General features: G+C 36.2%; 1 protein-coding gene across 2 annotated transcripts in view; it reads right to left on the bottom strand.

Annotated features, from left to right (window-relative positions):
• INPP4B (inositol polyphosphate-4-phosphatase type II B) overlaps positions 1-21,259 on the bottom strand; it is a 367,571-nt gene that overhangs the window by 172,375 nt on the left and 173,937 nt on the right. For both annotated transcript variants that reach the window (XM_039248219.1, XM_039248218.1), the window contains exons 9-10: positions 717-847; positions 240-344 (exon numbers count right to left, since the gene is read on the bottom strand). In XM_039248219.1, coding sequence (XP_039104150.1) covers positions 240-344; positions 717-847 — 236 coding nt within the window. The remainder of the gene's footprint in view (positions 1-239; positions 345-716; positions 848-21,259) is intronic.

Raw genomic sequence — 21,259 nt, 5'->3', positions numbered from 1 at the left:
TGTTTGCTCACCTATAATTCAATTCAGGTGCCACAGTTTTAAAGTATTGTTCAAAAACATGGCAAAAAAAAAATTCTATACCCCCATTTGTAGTAATCAGGGTCATTACCAAGTTCAATTGTTTCACCTTCATCTTTATATAATTCTGAAATTTTAAATTCTGCCAATAGTCAAGCTTTTGAAAAAAACTACACACTAACATAATTTGCTCTATAAAAAAAGAGAGTATTATATATTACCTTTCAAGTGAGGGCTGTGTACATGCATTCTTTGCAAATGTAGGTTTACTGGAACAAATTCTAATGTTTTCTCTCCTTTGCTGCTGCTTGATTTGAAAGAGGACCCTAAGTGGAAAAAAAAAAATTGAACATCATTAATAAGTAAATAATAAGTGTGTATATGCATGTATGTTGTAAATCATGCTTCACATGGAAAAAAGTTACAAGGATTTCAGAAAGTAAAACATATCCTGGGCAAGCTGCTTTTCTTCACAAAAATTCAATTTAAAAATTCTCAGTTATTCTTATAATAATACCATGAGATAAAGTAGTGCAATTTACTTCTTGCTGGTCTATCATGCCAAGATGGTAGAGTTAGAAATAAAAGCTATTTTATCTTTGCTCTTCTATATCCATAGCAACGTTTATTATTGTTTTCACCTAACATGTACGAAAGGGAATTCAGTTTGAATATGTAAAAAGATTTTGCTTTCATACCTGTTTCCTTGCTAAGTTCTGTCAGAATATCTTGGTACATATTCACCATTTGATCACAGTGAGTAAGGACATTTTTCCGTAGATTGTCCCAGTGTGGAGAAAGCTCACCAAGTTCCTTTAGCTCCTGGTTTCTGTTATGAATGGAAAAGAGGGGAAAATAATAATTTTGATCTTACATCCACAGACAAGGAACACTATAAAGGTTGCCAAATTGAGAAGAAATTCATTCATCATCCATTTCAGGAAAGTTTTATGCACTTATTAGAAAAAAATATTTTAGTACATTAACCATAACAATATCTTTCCAGATATGTCTCCTGAGGCAACAGAAACAAAAGCAAAAATAAACTACTGGGATTACATCAAAATAAAAAATTCCCTATAGCCAAGGAAACAACCAACAAAACTAAAAGGCAATATACTGAAAAGATATTTGCAAATGACATTTCTAATAAAGGGTTGGTATCCTAAATATATAAAGAGTTTATACAACTCAACACCAAAACCCCAAATAATCCAATTAAAAAAAATTGGAAAAAAAAGACATGAATAGACATTTTTGCAAAGAAGACATACAGACAGGCAACAGACACATAAAAAGATGCTCAATATCACTCATCATCAGGGAAATGCAAATCAAAACCACATTGAGCTATCACCTCACACCTGTCAGAATGGCTAAAATCAAAAACTCAAGAAACAAGGTTGATGAGGATGTGGAGATAAAGGGACCCTCTTGAATTTTGGGAGGGAGGAATGCAAACTGGTGAAACCACTGTGGAAAATAGTATAGACATCTCTAAAAAGTAAAAAAATAGAACTACCCTATGATCCAGTAGTTGCACTACTGGGTGTGTATCCAAAGAATACAAAAATACTAATTTGAAAGGATATATGCACCCCTATGTTTATAGTAGCATTATTTACAATAGCCAAATTATAGAAGCAACCCAAATTTCCATCAATTGATAAATGGATAAAGAAGTAGTAGATGTTTACAATAGAATATTAGTCATAAAAAAGAATGGAATCTTGCCATTTCCAATGACATGGACAGATCTAGAGAGTAAAATGATAAGAGAAATAGTCAGATAAAGACAAATACCATACAATTTCACTCATACGTGTAATTTAAGAAATAAAACACACATAAAGGGGAAAAAAAAGAGACAAACCAATAAACAGACTCTTAACTATGGAGAAAAAACAGATGGTTATTAGAGAGGAGGTTGGTGGGGGGATGGGTGAAATAGGCAAAGGGGATTAAGAGCACACTTGTCTTGATGAGCACTGAGTAATATATGGAATTGTTGAACCATTATATTGTACATCCAAAATTAAATAACACTGTATGCTAACTATATTGGAATTAAAATAAAATAAATAGTTTTAACACAACGGAAGATGTGAATAATTTAGGTCACCCAAACCTTAAAGTTTTATATGTCAAAGAGGTAAAAAAATATGTTAAATAAATGTTTTCACTGATAAACTTCACAAAGATGACAAAAACTTAACTATATATATACATGTATATATGACATTCAGTTAAAAAACAAACACTAAAACCTCAATAGAAAAACAGCTAAATTCTAGGCTTCAGCCATTCAAAAGAAAATAATGTGGAAAAAGAAAATAATGTGGGAAGAGCTATCTGACTAGGTCTCAAAGAAACAGAAGACATTCAAGCAACCCAGTTTATATATAATATAGTTGTAAAATATTTTAAAAGCCCATAAATGGTATAATCAGGTGTGATTTATTGGCCTCAGTTTCTCTCAAGAGGACAATTTCAGTAAATGTGGTATGTACATTTTGTCTTTTCCTTATCAAAAGAAACAGCTAATCCTGCCATTTAGGTTTTAATTATTACCTTTTATCTAATTCTCTAGCCTTTAGCCAAGTTAATTCAAATCATCAGAATGCCTTTTTAAATTATAATGATAAATAGTCTAATATGCTGCTTGGTTAGATCTCTTACTCATTTCTGTAACCTTTTACCAACAACATTTTCATGAGGCTAATTTAACCAGCAATAATGAACCTTCTTTGCTATTTTGGCTGTGAAACATGCTAAATACCAAGCTAATAAATTCAGAAGATGTAGAATCTCTAACATCCTATTAAATGCAAGAATAATGGATGGTGTGTAGAAATTTGACTTGCTTTCAAATGTGTGAAGCTGCCTTTGTCTTGTTGCAATGGCGATGCAGTATAGTAGTGCTGCATCTTGTATCTGAGTCTTCACAACTCTGGCCAACATTAATCTCATTCTTAACTTTTCCATAGATTAGCTTTCATCACACAACATTCATGGGAGAGGAAGCGATCAATTAATAGACAATGAGAGTAAAGGAAGTTCATGACCAAAGTTGAGGGGGGAGACCGAAGAACTGGGTAGTCAAGTTCTCTGTGTGCACTCGAACGACTGGACAAATTCAAATTCAGGACAAAACAGTAACCAACACAAACAAATAATTTCAAAAGCTTGAGATATCTAAGTCTAGAAGAATCTGGACAATTAGGTCAGATGTGAGATCAAGAGCAAGTATGATATATCAACTTTATTTTCAATACATGGTTATAATGAAAATGCTAGCTAAGTATTCCCATTTAATACTAATAGATGCATGATGGTTTTATGATTCATGTTATCCCTGAATCCATTTCAGAAAGAATAATGAATAGAAAGTAAATGAAGGAGGGAAGGAAGGGTGGTAAGGAAGCTGCTGACTACATTGTAGGATACAGAATGGGATACATTTCCTTCCCTAAGAGAAGCCTGGCAAACCATGGTCAGAAAAATTAAGCATTCTTAGGGAGTGACTTGAGATAAGTTAAAGGAGTCCATAATCTGATGTTTAAAATTTATTACACTCTTCCAATATGTCAAAAATGATATACAGAGGGGCACCTGAGTGGTTTAGTCAGTTAAGCGGCGGACTTCGGCTCAGGTCATGATCTCACGGTTCGTGGGTTCAAGCCCCACATCGGGCTCTGTGCTGACAGCTAGCTCAGAGCCCGGAGCCTGTTTCAGATTCTGTGACTCCTTCTCTCTCTGACCCTCCCCTGCTCATGCTGTCTCTCTCTCAGAAATAAATAAAAAACATTTAAAAAATGATATACAGAAATCTGTAGATGAAACCTGACATTCACTGCTTATTTCTTCTGAAAGATGGCACTGAACAGCTACACATTCTGAAAGGAAAAAACAAAAACAAATAAAGCTTCTATGCATTGAAAAAAACTCTCAAATACAGAGGAACTATAAAATAAAGGTATAATAAACCACAGCAAAGTAATAAGACAGTTAGAAAATAAAATGGGACGAAGTAAGAGAGTAGTTGTATGTTTAAGAAAAATGAAAGAAATTGATAATATCAATACATCAGATAAAGAGAGAAGGGTGTACTTAAACAGGAAACTTTTCAATTGGGAAGGTGAGGGTTGTTTATACTACATTCAGTGAACAGAACTTTGGAGGTAAAGAACCTTGCTTTGTCAGAGACTGAGATCAGTCAATGCCAGGTCAGCAAGAGGGAGGTAAGAAGTGAAGTTCTGTAGGAGAAACAGAAAGCAGATGTAAGGTGGGAGGTTACTGAGCTGGGCAGAACTTCACAAGAAAACATGGCTGGTTACTTGGTCATGTGAAACAGCTCTACATAAGTCATATGGAACCAAAGCATCTTGGAAAAGTTTGTTAGATGGAAGAAGCAACATTTATATGCCAACATTAATACCTTCTATAGTATTTCATTGATAAAGATTCATCCTATGAGACATTAACTTCTTTGTACTTCTGCTTGTCTCTTCTGGGTGGCCACTGGGGAAGCAATATCCCAATGCAGATAGAACTGTCCTAGATCTAGTCAAGGTACCAGAACCATTCTGGATCTAGATGCTATTGCGGGGATACTAACACCTGGTCTTCACCCTGAGGGAGGCTGATATAGCTGGTAGTGTTAGGAAATAAAGTGACAATGGTGGCAGGATCTGGAGCCCTCCAGTGGGCAGTCAAAACTCGAGGAGAGGTGAAGATTGGCTCAGTATAGAAGAGTACATCATCTGGGCCCAGGACAGGCAACCCCTTATAGAACTTGCACTTTCATCACTTCCTGGTATCCATGTGGCAATATAAAACATCATCCCTCCTATCTTCCCTAACAGGGAAGTTCAAATATAACCCTTCGAAGTGAAGGCCAGATGCAATTTCCCAAAATGAGATAATGAGCCAAGCTACAGTATGCAATATTCCAGCGATCCTTGGGGCCTTAGTTGACATTCATTGCCAGTCTCTACTGCTCATTCTTGATTTTCTTCACATTCCACTGGCACTTCAGCTAGTCTGGGTCACTGCCTTGTGAGGTGATCCAGACACTAATCCCAAGTGATTAGGCCTTTAGTTTCCTTGCTTTTAAGGAATCTTAGCTGCTGTAATTTCCCATTCACCTCTCACCATGGAGTGCATCTAAGTGCCAGGCATATTTCTCTTCACTAAGATCATGAAGCAGCAGCCCTATTTCCTCACAATGATAACTACACTATCCCTTGCCATCTTTGCTGGTCCACTGTAGTAAGAAATGCATGACAACCAGACCACATGCGAACCAAACATGGCTTCCAGACTCTTTATGGGTTTCTGACAGAACTGCCCCTACTCATGCCTCAAGAACTAGGAATCTAATTGGCAGGGTCTAAGGTGGGAGGGGAAAAAAAGCCCCACTAGTGGTCATCATGGTTGATTATCATAAGGGCTCCCTCTTTTTCCCATAGCTGTGTATTCTACCTATGGTGGGTGCAACACCTCTATCAGCTGTTGGTTTAGCATACAAACTTCATCCTGGAGTCTAGTACTCCAATCCTCAGGTTTTGTTCCCCTAAAGTGGGGCCTTAGCTGAGCCTTTCACAGTTAATAATGTTCCACTACTGTATAAGATTGGTGGCTTTGAGGTGGTGGGGCATGCAGTAATTTCAAGCTCACCGTTGCACCTCCTTTGTTATAGCAAGTATCCTTTGGTAGGAACAGTGTTATGTGGGACACCATTATCATTGGTGCCAGCATTCTGAAAGCTGTCAGATGTGGGTAATGGCAGTGGCACTGTGAGCAGGAAAGACAAACACATATCCAAACTTTGTCTCACCTGCTTAGGACAAATTGCTATCCTCTCTAAGCTAAAAGAGGTCCAACATAATTGGCCTGCCACCAAGTAGTTCATGCATCTTCCCTAGGAATGACACCCTCTTAGCATCCACTGACAGTTATATATTAGTGCTTGGTTGAGCACTAGACAAAACGTCTTAATGATACGTGAATCATAAATATAGCTCAAAAAAGAAAAATTATTTATGGGCATAGATAATAAAGGTCTTTTGTGTATGTATATGTATATGTTTTTGTTTATGTATATGTTTTCTATATGTATATGTTTATGTTCCTGATTTCTCCCATTATTTGTCATTTTACCAACATATGCTACAGGTGGAACATATTTGTATGTGCTAGTTTACACCTGTTCTTCTGCCGTGATTATTAGCACATCCTTATTCTCAAAATATCCTGTTAGACTGTCCAAGTTACAGGATACAGACATATCTTTTTTGATATGGTTTTAAAAAATAACTACAAACTCACAGAATGTTACAGTTGGAAGGAAGTTCAGAGAATAATGTGAAACCTCTTGTTTCACAGATGGAAGCATGTCAATGAAACAGCTTGTTAGTCTCAGAGCCACTAGAATACCAAGTCTTTTAGAGTATACACCCCGTTTCCACTCTTTTCCTCATCCTATATAAGTCCTTGGTGTAAACACACACAGACAAACAAAATTAAACTGAAAAACAAACAAAAAAACCAGAGTGCCTTATTAATTGAAGGTACTTAATTGAACATATGCTGGATGAGTGGGGTTTGACTTCTAGAACTATATTTGTAAATTTTCATGTACTTTTGAAGTGAACTTTGAACAAAGGATAAGTTATTGTTTGGTATTATTACATCTGAACCTTTTATTTAGAATGGTACAGCTGCTAGGTATGTACTCCATGGTAACTGATATTCCCTAAAATATGTTCAAGTGCATGCTGGTATCCAATATTACAAGACCCATAGACAGTCATCTCTGCATGTCACCACATTTATCTAGGCAGCAATTTTGGCATTGACGTTACAGTTAAATAGTTACACATCTTCACTCAGTCTTTGGTGTGAATGGCAAAAGAAATGAGCTATGTAAATGCATTTTTAATACACAGAAAAATATTTTTAAAAATACTCCTTCCCCATCTATAAACATTCTCACTTATGAACAACAACAGCTTCTACTTTTAAAATCTGTCTCCTTCAATTGCTACTTTACAACATTAACAGCAAATATAACTTTCTGGAAAATCCACTGCCCTCCTAAACACATACCATCTTTTATGAATTCATTACTTTACTATCACTAGAGCTCTATCTTAAAAAAAAAAAAATCTTCTAGGAGACAGGCTAGGACTTTCCTAGAGTCCAAGAGGTAGACATAAAAGATGTTGGGGAAAAAAGACTGAATATTCAAATATTAATAAGCTTAGGCCTCGTACACATTAAACTCTTTTTTTGGCACTTACTGCCATCCATTCCCTTTTACGTTGGTACCTATAAAAATAAAAGGTAAACCAGATAAAATAAATCTCAAAAGAGACAGATGATTGCTAAGGCTTACTTGAGAACTATCTTTACACTCTGGATCTTGGCATTCCAACTGTAAAAGTGTGATATTCTTGATATTTGATGAAATATTCATGCCAATCTCTGGAAATAACCTTATGGCACACTTTGTGCCTACATGGCTTCTTTTGTCTTACCTTGTTTAAATATTTCAAAAATACAGGCTCTGCCTCTTCAGCAAAATCACAAGTTTCTGAAGGTCATTATGATCCTCTGAACCTCCCAAAAAGGAACACACTACTAAGCATATAGTATGTTTGAAACACCAGACTATTGAATAACATAAGGAGAAAAATGAGATCAAAAACAAACAACTCTGTGAAGAATGAAGGGAAATAACTGAACACAAAATAAGTCCTAGAGAAACCTGAAGAAAAATAGCCAAACCAGTTTTAAAGTTTTTACATATAATTCATTAAACATTGGAAGGAATAGTAAATAGATGAATAGTTCTTAAACTTCTTTCCCTAGAGGGACAGGGGAGGGTGTTGGCAAAAGAGAAGTCAAGTACATGAACAGGCATCAGGACCTTTTCCTTATTCCAACCAACCCCCAGCTCCAATCGAATTTTTTTGATTAATGCTGAAATTCCATTCAGTTCTTTTTTAGAAAAAATTATTTATTTTTGAGAGAAACAGAAACAACATGAGCATCAGAGGGGCAGAGAAAGAGAGAGAGAGAGAGAGAGAGAGAGAGAGAGAATCCCAAGCAGGCTCTGCACTGCCAGCACAGGGTCCGATGCGGGGCTCGAACTTACGAAACCATGAGATCATGACCTGATCCAAAACTAAGAGTCTGACACTTAACTGACTGGGCCACCCAGGTACCCCTCCATGTACAGTTCTGTAAAAAAACAATTTCTGCTGCTAAAAAATAAAATTAGGTTTAAGATCACCAAAATAGAACATAGTGAAAAGAGGAGAAAGTTTATCTTCTATTTACAACATAGTTTTAAAGCCTACTGATGATATATTCAAGGAGGAATTCCAACAGGGTGAATATTTTCTCTAAGTCTGTGAGTGTGGCAAACTTGCCTTATTTATCTCTCCGTCCTATCACAGTCCTTAGTTTGTGGGAAGTGTTGAATATAGACCTGATGACTGACTGAATGAAAGGTTTGTTTGCAGACTGTTCAATTTTCCTGAAATTTGAGTTTATAAAGTCAGAATATAAACCGACCCAAAGTAGAATGTTGAGCTCTGTCCTGATTAAAGTGAATAAATGCAACAGATAAATGAGACACTGTTAAGCTCTTTAACCTTGTATGATCTAGGTCTGCAACTCTGGATTGGTCATGTCTTCTTTAGGGATAGAGAAAGATCTGAACATGTATATCTTCATGTGGTATTTCTTATTGTGATGGTTAATTTTATGTGTCAACTTGTGATTCACACAAGGTGTCCAGATATTTAGTCAAAATATGGTAGGTGTTTTTGGGTGAGATAAACATCTGAATTGGTATACTGAGTAAAGTACCTTGTCCTCACTAATTCTGGTGGTTCTTACCAATCAGTTGAAGGGGTTTAGAGCAAAAAGCCTGACCCCTCCCTGAGTAAGAAAGAATTTCTCTTGACAGGCTGACTTTGAACTGGACACTGGCTTTCTCTTACCTTTGCACTCAAATTGAAACACTGGCTTTGCCTGCGCTTCAAGCTCACTGGCCTTTGGATTAGAACTATATCATAGACTTTCCTAGATCTCCAGCTTGTGGACACACCCTGAAGATGTTAGGATTTGCCAGCCATCATAACTGTGTGAGCCAATTCCTTATAATAAATCTGTATGTCTCCGTCTGTCTCTGTTTCTCTCTCTCCACACACACACACACACACACACACACACACACACACACACACAGTACTGGTTCTGCTTCTCTGGAGAACCCTCACTAATGCCCTAACTATACAGGAATTCCATTACAAAGACTCTTCTCTGTTTAGGGCAAAATGTTGGGGAAAGGGGGTGGGATGGAAAAATCTAGAGTATAATTCAGGATGTTTCATGATCTTCTATCTCTCTCACCATATTTTATAGATACTCTTGATTAATCTTCAGTAAAGGAGAAAAGAATTCAATGGGAAAAAGACAGTCTTTTCAACAAATGGGGTTGGGAACTGGACAGCAAAGGAATGAAACTGGACCACTTTCTTACAATATACACACACAAAAAACTCAAAATGGATTAAGGACCTACATGTGAGACATGAAACCATGAAAATCCTAGGAGAAAGCACAGGTAGTAATTTCTCTGACATTGGCCAGAGCAACATCCTTCTAGACTTCTTCAAAAGAAAAATGACTATAGGGATGTTTAGCTCATCTAAAGGACAGACACAAGAAATCTGTCTAGTGTTGAGGTCACCTCTTCACATGTGAGCACCTGTTTTACTAGGATTGTGAACCCAGAATAATAAAATTTTAAAACCTGAGTTATGCTGAGCAAAATAAGTCAGGCAGAGAAGGACAGATACCATATGTTTGCACTTATAGGTGGATTAGGAGGAACTTAAAGGAGGACCATGGGGAAGGAGAAGGAGAAAAATAGTTGGGGAGAGGGAGGGAGGCAAACCATGAGAGACTCTTGAATACTGAGAACAAACTGAGGGCTGATGGGGGCAGAGGGGAGGGGAAGGGGGGTGATGGGCATGGAGGAGGGCACTTGTTGGGATGAGCACTGGGTGTTACATGGAAACCAACTTCACAATAAACTATTTAACAATGAGTGAATGAATGAATGAATGCATAAATAAATAAAACCTGCTATAGCACTCTGTAAAACAAGACAAAACAAAAAAACCTAAGTATATAAATTCAAAAATTCCTGAAATTATGAAAAGTAATCACTATAATAAAGAGTACCTGAGACTAATAGTTAATTTATTTACAAGAATGTAGGAAGACCAAATAGCCTGTTAAAATTTATATACCAAAGGCCCAGTAAAAAAGGCATTAAAATGTTATTTGAGATTGTTATTACCTAAGTAAATAGAAATATTTCCCCACAATGAGATGCACAATACCATTTTGTAGGATAAAAATAGCGATACAATTTAACCAGAGCCTTTTGGTAGTTAGCATACTCTAAAACTACATGTGGGCATACACAGGTGCGAAGCGTAATGGCCAAGTTGCTATCATTCATTACGCAAAATTAGACCTTAAATCAAACCTAAAAGGAATCATAACAGAATTTACCCATTAGCAAAAAATTTAAATACTAAACAGTCAATGAAGAATAGATGACATAAATGACTCGGAGGTGGCTTTAATTTCATAAAGTGGTTGCGTGACACCATAAAACTGAACGAAGTTCAGCTAGATGTCAAGTTTCACCATATTTTTCACAGTGTGTTCAACCCACAATTCAAACCGTCTGTGCTTTAACCCATGTGGGGATAAAAACTGCATCCATAAATCACAGGCTTTGAAAAAGAGTGCATTAAAAAAAATGACAACGTGGTTAATGTTGCAGTCAGTGAGTCACTATTTCCAACACCGAAAAATGACCGGATATTCTGAATGGTCACTCCTTCTGAGTGTCACCTGACATTAAAATAAGTAGCTGTTGTGCTGTACACTCAATAAGGTTTCAAGTCATATACAAAGACTAAACATTGGAACACAGTAAATACAGCATTAGTTCTAATCACAGTAGCACTTTGTACTGATGAACAGCCAGATTCCATCATTTAGTTTTATGTAAGTGTGTTAGAAAACAATGAGGGATAAAAATAAGCATGTTTTATTCTACCTTAAAAGTCCATTTGCTGTTCCTGATCAAGGATTTGGTGTTTATTTACTTCTGCTGCTGCTTCTTTTTTTTTAATGTTTACTTATTTTTGAGAGAGACAGAAACATAGTGTGAGTGAGGGAGGACAGAGAGAGAGGCAGACAAAGAATCTGAAGCAGGCTCCAAGCTCTGGGCTGTCAGCACAGAGCCAGATGCAGGGCTTAAACCCATGAACCATTTGAGACCATGACCTGAGCCGAGGTCAGTCACTTAACCGACTGAGGAAGCCAGGCACTCCAGTGTTTATTCACTTCTAAGTAACATCTTATTTACACTTTTAAGTTTGTTTTCAAGTTATCAAAGATAGATGACTTTTTTTTCTAGTATCTTAAAGCTCAGTGTTCCACTGATGTCTAAAGTGCGGCATGTAATGTGAAGCCTGTCTGAAATCCATGTATATTAAATACATGTCTTTTTATTCTGGGTATCCATGAAAACTATGAACTGTACCTGAAAGTTCAGTGGGCAGAACAAGAAAGTATGCTGGCACTTTCAGCACTTTTTCATTATTTGTGCCCATAATCTTAGAAATGGAAACCATTTCTGGGTGTTTCTCCTTTCCATTTCCATCCCTGAACATGGAGTGCCAGATACCACCTAGTCAAGTTTCATAATTAGATGGCATTCACGTGGCTCCACAAATTGGTTGACAGTGAAGTTCTTTGGTGAACACTGTAAAGTTTTCCAAGTAATCAAAAATACTTCTATATAGAATGTATCTGTTTTTAAAAATTTTCAACATAATCATTGGACATAATTGTTCCAGAGCCAGACGGACTAAGCACAACTGAAACTTGAGGTAGACTTGGCACATTTCAAGGGCTCATTACCACATAGCTATCATCCTTGACTATAGAACATTTCTAATATCATGAAAAGTTCTATTGAATGACATTGCTCTAGACAAATGAGAATAGAATTGAGAAGTGAAGTGATTTATTGAACATAATGCTAGTTAGTGGCAGAAGCAAGACTTGTGCCCAGGTTTTGTGACTGTAAATCTTGCTCTCTTTTTAATTTTTAATTTTTTAAAATTTTTATTTATTTTTGGAGAGAGAAAAAGAGACAGAACATGAGCGGGCGAGGGGCAGAGAGAGAGGGAAGCACAGAATCTGAAGCAGGCTCCAGGCTCCACACTATCAGCGCAGAGCCTGAAATGGGGCTCCAACTCACAAACCATGAGATCATGACCTGAGCCAAAGTCAGATGCCTAACCCTTGCTCTCTTTTTTATTTTAATTCCTGGTGAGTATGGTTTCTTCCTGAATAGGAAGACTGAAATCTCTCACTTGAGGGACTCATCTGGATGCAACTTCTCAGCTCAACAGACGGTTCACTCAAATATTTTGCTGAAGTGTTCACTTACCAGCCAGCGTTGACTACTATAATTCCCAAGTATGTCAACAACAGAACAAAATTCTTATTTATTTCCTATTCATTTAAAAAATATGCTGTGTTTATTATGCTTATTTATGCCAGGAACTGTAATTAGAACCTTACAAATATTCATTCATTCAATATGCATAACAGCCCATTGAAATACGTATTATTATTATCATCACTTTACAAATGAGGAAAATGGGACTTAGAGAAGAAAAGTAATTTACCCAAGGTCACCCAGATAGTGAGTAGTAGGACCGTGATTAAACCCAGGAGATACGTCTTTGGTATCCATGTTTTTAAACTAATATACTAGATGGACTTTCCATTAGAAACATTATACAATCTGGGTGGCTCAGTCTTTAAGAATCTGACTCTTGACTTCAGTTCAGGTCATGATCTCACGGTTTGTGAGTTTGAGCCCCACATAAGGCTCTGTGCTGACAGTATGGAGTCTGCCTGGGATTGTCTCCCTCTCTCTCTGCCCCTCTACTGCTTGCTCTCTATGTCTCTATCTCTCTCTCAAGATAAAATAAAAAGAAACTTTATAAAAAGAAATGTTATACAATCTCATTCCCACAAGAAATCACTGCACAAAACATGTATCTTGATACTACAAGTTGGAAAAATAAAACAAGGTAACCGTCTTCTACCTGCAAATGTAAAGTAGAAAGCTTGATGTCACCCTTCTCATTCTCCACACTAAATTCTAATGGGCAGGAAGAAAGAAGAATTTTATGCTGTAGCCCTTCTTTTTCAAACTATAGATGCCACTGTTGGTTATTCTCCATCAGTGTTGTCCATTAAAATTGTCTGTGATGATAGGAATGTTCTATAGCTGTGCTATTTAATATGATGGCTACTAGTCATATGTGACTATTGAGCATTTGAAAGGTGACTAAGGTAACTACAGAATGGAATTTTAAATTTCATTTAATTTTAACAAATTTTAACTTCAGTTTAAATAGCCACATGGGGCAAGTGGTTACTGTATTGGATAGCACAGACCCAGATGGTTCAACTGAGAACCAGTGAGGACTCCTTTCTTTCTTCTAAACCTCATGTGCAGCTACTATTCTCTATATCAGTGACATATACTGATCTACTCAGTCATACAGGACAGAATGCTTGAATCATTATGAGCATCTTATCTCCAGATACAATCCATCAGGAAGTCCTGTTGATTTCAGCAGCTTAAAAATGCTCTGATGTATGTATATTTCTCTATTTCTCCCACTGCCCTGTGGTGTAAGCCACTATAATTATCAGCCTGTGCAACAACCATATCACCTAAATTGTTTTATCCCTCCTCATTTACCTCCCTTTTTCTTAAGTTTATTTTAGACAGAGAGAGCAAGAGAGCACAAGCTAGTGCAAGCAGGGAAGGAGCAGAGGGAGAAAGAGAGAAAGAACCCAAAGTCAGCTCAGAGCGCAATGCAGGCTTGAACTCATGAACCATGAGGTCATGACCCAAGCTCAAAACAAGAGTCAGATGCTCAACCAACTGAGCCACCCAGGCACCCCTCCTCCATTTTCTAAATGCAATCATATCATTCTCTGCTAACAGTTTTACTTCTTCTTAGGAAAAATATTGCATTACTGAGGGCTTATTATATGCTAGATACTATACTAGATTCTAGAAATAGCACAAGAAAATTGACAAGTTCTTCTTTTTCTTGGCCTAGAAGGCCCTAATTAATCTGCTGCCTGACTCTCATTCCAAGATCACTGTCTCAGCTCCAAACACACCAGCTTTATGGCCAAAGACAGGCCCAGCCTGCTTTCCTGCCCTCTGGGAATTTGTGGTACCACATAATGTGCATATCTATGAGACGTGCTAGGTTAGTAAACTGCAGGAGATTAAAATATATTATAGACTCACTTGTGTGTTGGAAGCAATATAGCATTCAGCTAAGATCAACAATAGTAATAGGCTTGGTATATGCAGTGTCTACCATATATGTGATTATTTCCATAGATGGTAAGAGTGGTTTCCACATACTGAAGGTCTATGTATATATGTACCAGGTGTTTTTTTAATCAACGCTTCATTTTAAACCTTGACATAACCATGTGAATTTATTACTTAATCCCTTCTTTACAGTTGAGAAAATGGAAGATTAGAGCAGTTAGGTAAATTGTGCCATGTCACATAGCTAGTAAGTACAGTTTGGGTAAGCCAGCTTTCAAACACAGAGCTGCACACACACCTCAAAACAAAACCCTAGAGTCTCCTGAATGCTCATTTAATTGCTACGGTAGCCTTAAAAAACTAACGATAATGTTATTACCTACAAAAATTTAGAAACTGAAAGATTAAGTAATTTTTTATAATCATGAGCATGTATTTAGTGACAGCCAGAGGTTTTTGAACTAAGATCCATAGTAATTCCAATTTTGAGTTTTTACCATCACAGCACACTTTCCACTGCTCAATCCATTTTAAATAATCTTGGCACAATAGGGAAAAAACAACTCTAAATGTTTTGCCCTATTTGTTCCTGTGCAGATATTGTAATATTCAAAGAGCAAAATAAAACACATATTTCTATCGCCAGCTTGGCAACACTAAGGGCTCTTCAGGACCTCTCATTAAATGATACCAAGAATCCATAACAATGAACTTAATGGCACACAGCATCTGCCCTCAGTCCTGGGAGGCAGTAGGGCAAATGCACTTTCCATGATAAATAACAAACCACATAGTATTCCAACTGAGCATCAACTCTGCATGAAGAAAAATGAACAGAAGAAATAACACTAATCGGATATGAATCACCAGTGGGGTACTAATATAGTATTTTTTATTCCTCATTTTTGGATCTTTAGGATTTCTCTAAAGATTTTTCTCAGAGTGAGCAAGCAAGAGAGAGGGAGAAAAAAAAGTACGAAGAGAAACAAAGTGAAAGAGCACATTATAAAAACATATATAAGATTCATCAGTTTGAGGTCTAGTTGGTATATCTGAGATTTAAACAGAGCATCTGCTGCCTATCACTTTTCCCACTGACCAAGGCTTTTTTAAGGTCAGTAAAGATTTTCAGTGTGCCTCTATTTTATTCAAGAATGCAAATGTCAATAGACCTATCAAAAGGCATGTGTTTCAGCTACGCCAGATTAAATAAGGCATAGGATGAGGCTGGAAAAGGAAGTAGACGCAAGGTCCGGCTTGCCTTGTAGGCCATGTAAAGGGGAAGCCTTGTCTGATGATTAATAAATCTTGAAACAGGGGCGCCTGGGTGGCTCAGTCAGTTGAGCGTCCGACTTTGGCTCAGGTCATGATCTCTCAGTCTGGGTTCGAGCCCCACGTCAGGCTCTGTGCTGACAGCTCAGAGCCGGGAGCCTGCTTGGGATTCTGTCTCTCTCTCTCTTTGACTCTCTCCCGCTCGTGCTCTGTCTCTCTCGCTCTCTCAAAAATAAAAAATAAAAATTAAAAAAATTAAAAAAAATAAATCTTGAAACAAAGTACATAGATTATATTTCAGAATGTTAGACCATGTCAAATGGACAGGCTGGGTCCACACAATTCTACTGTGTCCACACAATTCTACTGTGTGTCTTTGTGTATCGTGAGGATGGTTTTGAAAACAAATTTACTATATTCTACTTCTACTTTATAATTAAACTAATTAGCAATTAGTATTAGTAATTAGTATTAGTAAACTAATACATAAGTTTAACACTTTTAAAAGGGAACTTCTGTAGTATTATCAGTTTGAAATAAAATGTACTTTTATATGAGATTCATAAAATGCATTAATGCATAAGGTAGAAAGTGAGAAATATTTTCTGCATTTCTCTCAAACTAGATATAATGCTTGGGTAACCTATTTAACAGCATATGATAATATTTAATAAGCATGTAGAACATGTTTCTAAAACATTTATCTGTGTGCATCAACTAGGCTTTCAGTCTGGTATTTCAAAATATCTTACTGAAAATCTTTTTCATATATAAGAATACACCATATTCAAGAAATAGATTTAGGATATAGATATATATCTACATGGATACACATAGTTATATAATAATATAATAATAATATGGCTACAATATGGCTCTATTAGTATCTACAATAATATAGCTATAGAATACAGCACATATATATATATGCAGTATTACATGTATATACATGACATATACATATATTAAACAAAATAGCTTGTATTTATTGATATAAAATATTTTATCACTAAAAATTGAGTACATGTACAATATATACAAACACTAACATATAAGACAAAACATGTACATTCTCCCCAAGAAGTAGTAATAAAACCTGAAAGTTTATATGTCCCAAACACTATCATATTTTTCCCTACTATTTTGGTTCATATTTTTTATTTTTATTTTTTTTAATCTTTTAAAAATGTTTTATTTATTTCTGAGAGAGAGAGAGACAGCGTGAGCAGGAGAGGGTTAGAGAGAGAGGGAGATACAGAATCTGAAGCAGGCTCCAGGCTCTGAGCTAAGCCATCAGCCCAGAGCCTGATACGGGGCTCAAACCCACGAACCGTGTGATCATGACCTGAGCCAAAGTTGGATGCTTAACCAACTGAGCCACCCAGGTGCCCCAAGTTCATATTTTTTATATTTTATTTACAAGATTGTTTCTCTGCATCATATATATAATATTTATTGTTTATGTAAAACCTAAGAAAACCTTAACGTTCATTGTAATAAAATATTCCTGCCTTTTCTTCTGACTTCCCAACATACATACTAGAAAGTTTCTCTCTTTTCCCACTCATAAGATCAGAAAACAAAAATGAATGACATAATCAAACTAATTTTTTCCCTGGGGAATTGTATGGACCATGAGGTTTATGTTCACTGAAATATTTCATTTATTTAACACTTGTAGTACCAATCTAGGTTTTCAAATATTTTATAGTGTAGAAACATACACTTTTTTTTTTTTTTTTTATAAAGCCAAACACTATCCGGCCACAGAACCTCCTATCTAAACAGGTATGTATGCACACCATGATTTACATATCTGTAGCTGTCATGAAGCTTCAACTCTACAAGCATCAGCATTTTATCTGGTAACTAACAAATTTCAGTGTAGACTGAGCATAGCAAACCTTTAAAGTAGGACAAAATCCAAAGAAAACACTCAACATAAACAAAATATGTGGCAACACTAGAACAAACTATAAAAGTTTTATAGGTGGTAGTTTGGCAAGGCCTGCATGACTTGTTCATGTGCAAGCCAAGCTGAAGGGCAGTAAAACTTAAAGCATTATAAACACAGGCAAAGATGCACATAAACACACACACATGTGCATGGATGCTTTCTATGTATTTAGGATCTCTGAGTTTCCTTTAATATGTCATTCTTCTTTTTCTTTTCCATTATATTTCCCTTCCATAATAAGCCAGTTGCCATTTCCCCTTATCTTTCAGGCATGCTAGATCAAAAAACTGATCTACTTTTGAACACTAACCTCTTATGTACCATGATTATGAAGTAATTCAGTAAACTTCTCAAAAGCAAGATGTTACAGTAAGTACTGTGTAAGCAGAACCTTCCCCCTTCCCTTCCCAACACATAACTGTAGTATGGCTCTCAAGAGATTAAATATCAAGGGTGTCTCAAGAAAACCCCTACTGGAAATCTGCATTTTATAATAGTTTCAGTCAGATTGTGTGAGTCTGTAATGTGACCCAAGGATTTTAAGAAGATAAAGCCAGGGGTGCCTGGGTGGCTCAGTCAGTTGGGCAGCTGACTTCAGCTCAGGTCATGATCTCACAGTTCGTGGGTTTGAGTCCTGTGTTGGGCTCTGTGCTGCGAGCTAGCTCAGAGCCTGGAGCCTGTTTCAGATTTTGTGTCTCACTCTCTCTGACCCTCCCCTGCTCACACTGTCTCTCTCACTCTCTCAGAAATAAAGAAATAAATTTAAAAAGTTAAAAAAAAAGTTTTTTTAAAAAAAAACAAAAGAAGAAGATAAAGCCACAAGCAGAAAAGACATTAGTAGATTGTTGCACCATCACAGGCAATACATGATGGTGGTTGGGATTAGAGCAAGTGGAGTGAACATGTAAAAAAATAAATAAATGAGTTTATTATGTTGTACACTTGAAATTAATATAATGTATGTCAAATATATCTCAAAAAAGAGAAAATTAAACAAAATGGAATTAAAGCAGCATATAGTTCATGCAAAAAGTCTGTTTCAAGAAAAAAGAACGAAGATAATGAGGACAAAACCAGAAATAACTAAGACAACAGAAAGACTGGAATTGATAAGTCCATAGGAATTCTCTTTCAAAAACTCAATAAAGTATATTAATCTTTATAATAAGCATACAAAAGCTACATGAAAAACTACAATAGTGTACTTGTATGCATAAAAGAAGATTTTAGCAGGCCGTATTATTGAATGTAAAGAGTAAATATTACAAATAATTAGTTCCTTTGAAAGTAATTTTGTTGTAACTGTTTAATTTTCTTAGGTACTTTGGTGATGACAATGGAGAGGCATGGAAACTAGCAAGTATAATAAAGAGGTAAGAGAAATGGGACACTGAAAAAGTGATATTGAAAATACTGTCTAAGATTTTAGAAATGCAGCTAATTTGGCATTTCATTATATAAATGTAATCTAATAAGTCCCAGATAATTAAATTTATTTATTTTTTAGTTTTTTTAAATTTAATTATTTTGAGACAGAGAGACAATACAAGTTGGGGAGGAGCAGAGAGAGTGGGGAGAGAGAGAGAGAATCCCAAGAGGGCTCTGTACTGCAGCTTAGGGCCAAACACGGGGCTCAAAACCCATGTAGTCATGAGTTTATGACTTGAGCCAAAACCAGGAGTCAAAAGCTTAACTGACTGAGCCACCCAGGGACCTTACCAGATAATTAAATTTTAAATGTAAAACAATTAAACAAAAATGATGGAAGTATTAATACTGAACTGAACTCAAAGTAAAGACAAACTTTCTAAGTATCCCAAAAGGCCACGTAGAGTCCATGGCATTTCAATGGTTACCTTTCAACTCATGATAGAAACCACTAGGCATCCAAAGGACACTGCAAGGAATCAAGAATCTTTTTTGTCACTGTTGCCATGAGAACACAGTAAGCTCATGTTCATTTACCTACATATGTTCTTGAGGCAGGGAAGGGGGAAAACTTAAATTCTCAATGACTGGTAATTTTCCAAAACAAAACAAAAACAAAGAAAACAAAAAACAAAACAATCATCCATAATTTTTTAGACCAAGCCTGAGGGAGACCTAAATTTTGGATAGACTTCAACGTTTGAAAGTAAACTGTTTAAGGGGCACCTGGGTGGCTCAGCCGGTTAAACATCCAACTTTGGCTCACATCATGATCTCAGAGTTTGTGGGTTTGAGCTCCACGTTAGGCTCTGTGCTGACAGCTAGCTCAGAGCCTGGAACCTGTTTCAGATTCTGTGTCGCCCTCTCTCTCGGACCCTCCCCTGTTCACGCTATCTCTCTCGGAAATAAATAAAACACTTATAAAAAAAAAAAAAAAGAAAAGTAAACTGTTTAAATTAAAAGAAATCAAGATATGGTTAACTGGCAAATCTATTCTTTAATTGTAAGGGGTTACATATTTGCTTTCTATTGCTGCGTAGCAAACTACTATTCTAAATCCATCATCCAGCGATAACCATTGTTATTATCTTCATATACATATAACTAATGCTCTAGTATGTTTCTAGTCTATTTTTCCTTCTAGTTATTCATATATCAATAAAAATTAAGATGCAATAATTTTCACTGTTTAGTAGCCTACATATTTATTTAAAATATAGTAAAACCACAGATTTATTCATAATACAACTCAGATGTGCAAGGAAAATTAAGCATGATACCAAAATTCTGCTTCCCACAGTAAGGCTTATGAAAATGAGAGTAGATGTAAAAAATAAAGACACAATATCCCTTCTGGGTTGTCATTTTAGAGGAAATTTACTTTTCTGTTTTTTGCCATTTTCTAGAGAGTGCATATATTATTTTTTATGGAAAAATCCAATGTAATATAATTTTCCCAGGACAGGTTCCAAACATGCAAATGAAGTGCTTTGTACTGTTTAGAAGTGCTAAAAGATAACAGCACTATGGCACCCGTAGTCTTCATCAAACAAGGTTAAGACAGTTCATCTAAGTTGTGAGGTTTAGGAGAGAGGTTGAAGTGAGTAAAATACTTTCTGGGATCTGAGTAAGACTAGGGTTAAAAGAAGCTGAAAAAAAAACTTCAGAGTAAAGCTCTATTGAGGCTGGAGATACCATCCAACCAAGAGAAATGTTAGAAATTCTTTTTGCAGTACAAGGCCCACTCTTACATTCTTTATTTATTATATTATGCTATATCATATATATTTTATAATATAATTTTATATTATATCAATTTATAGTACACTATAAATATATTTTTTTTTAATGTTTATTCATTTTTAGAGAGACAGAGTGTGAGTAGGGAGGGGAGAGAGAGAGGGTGACATAGAATCCAAAGTAGGCTCCAGGCTCTGAGTTGTCTGCCCAGAGCCTGACACGGAGCTCAAACCCATGAACCATGAGATCATGACCTGAGCCAAAGTTGGATGTTCAACCGACTGAGCCACCCAGGTGCCCCAGTATAATTCTTAATTAAATTACTTTCTCAGTTGGATGGCATATATCTTCATGTAAAT

Source organism: Hyaena hyaena, unplaced genomic scaffold (genome assembly GCF_003009895.1).
Source record: "Hyaena hyaena isolate Hyena2069 unplaced genomic scaffold, ASM300989v1 scaffold_304, whole genome shotgun sequence".
Taxonomy (NCBI): domain Eukaryota; kingdom Metazoa; phylum Chordata; class Mammalia; order Carnivora; family Hyaenidae; genus Hyaena; species Hyaena hyaena.
The sequence above is the reverse complement of the archived record's forward strand: the minus strand, read 5'-3'. Positions and strand labels throughout refer to the sequence as shown.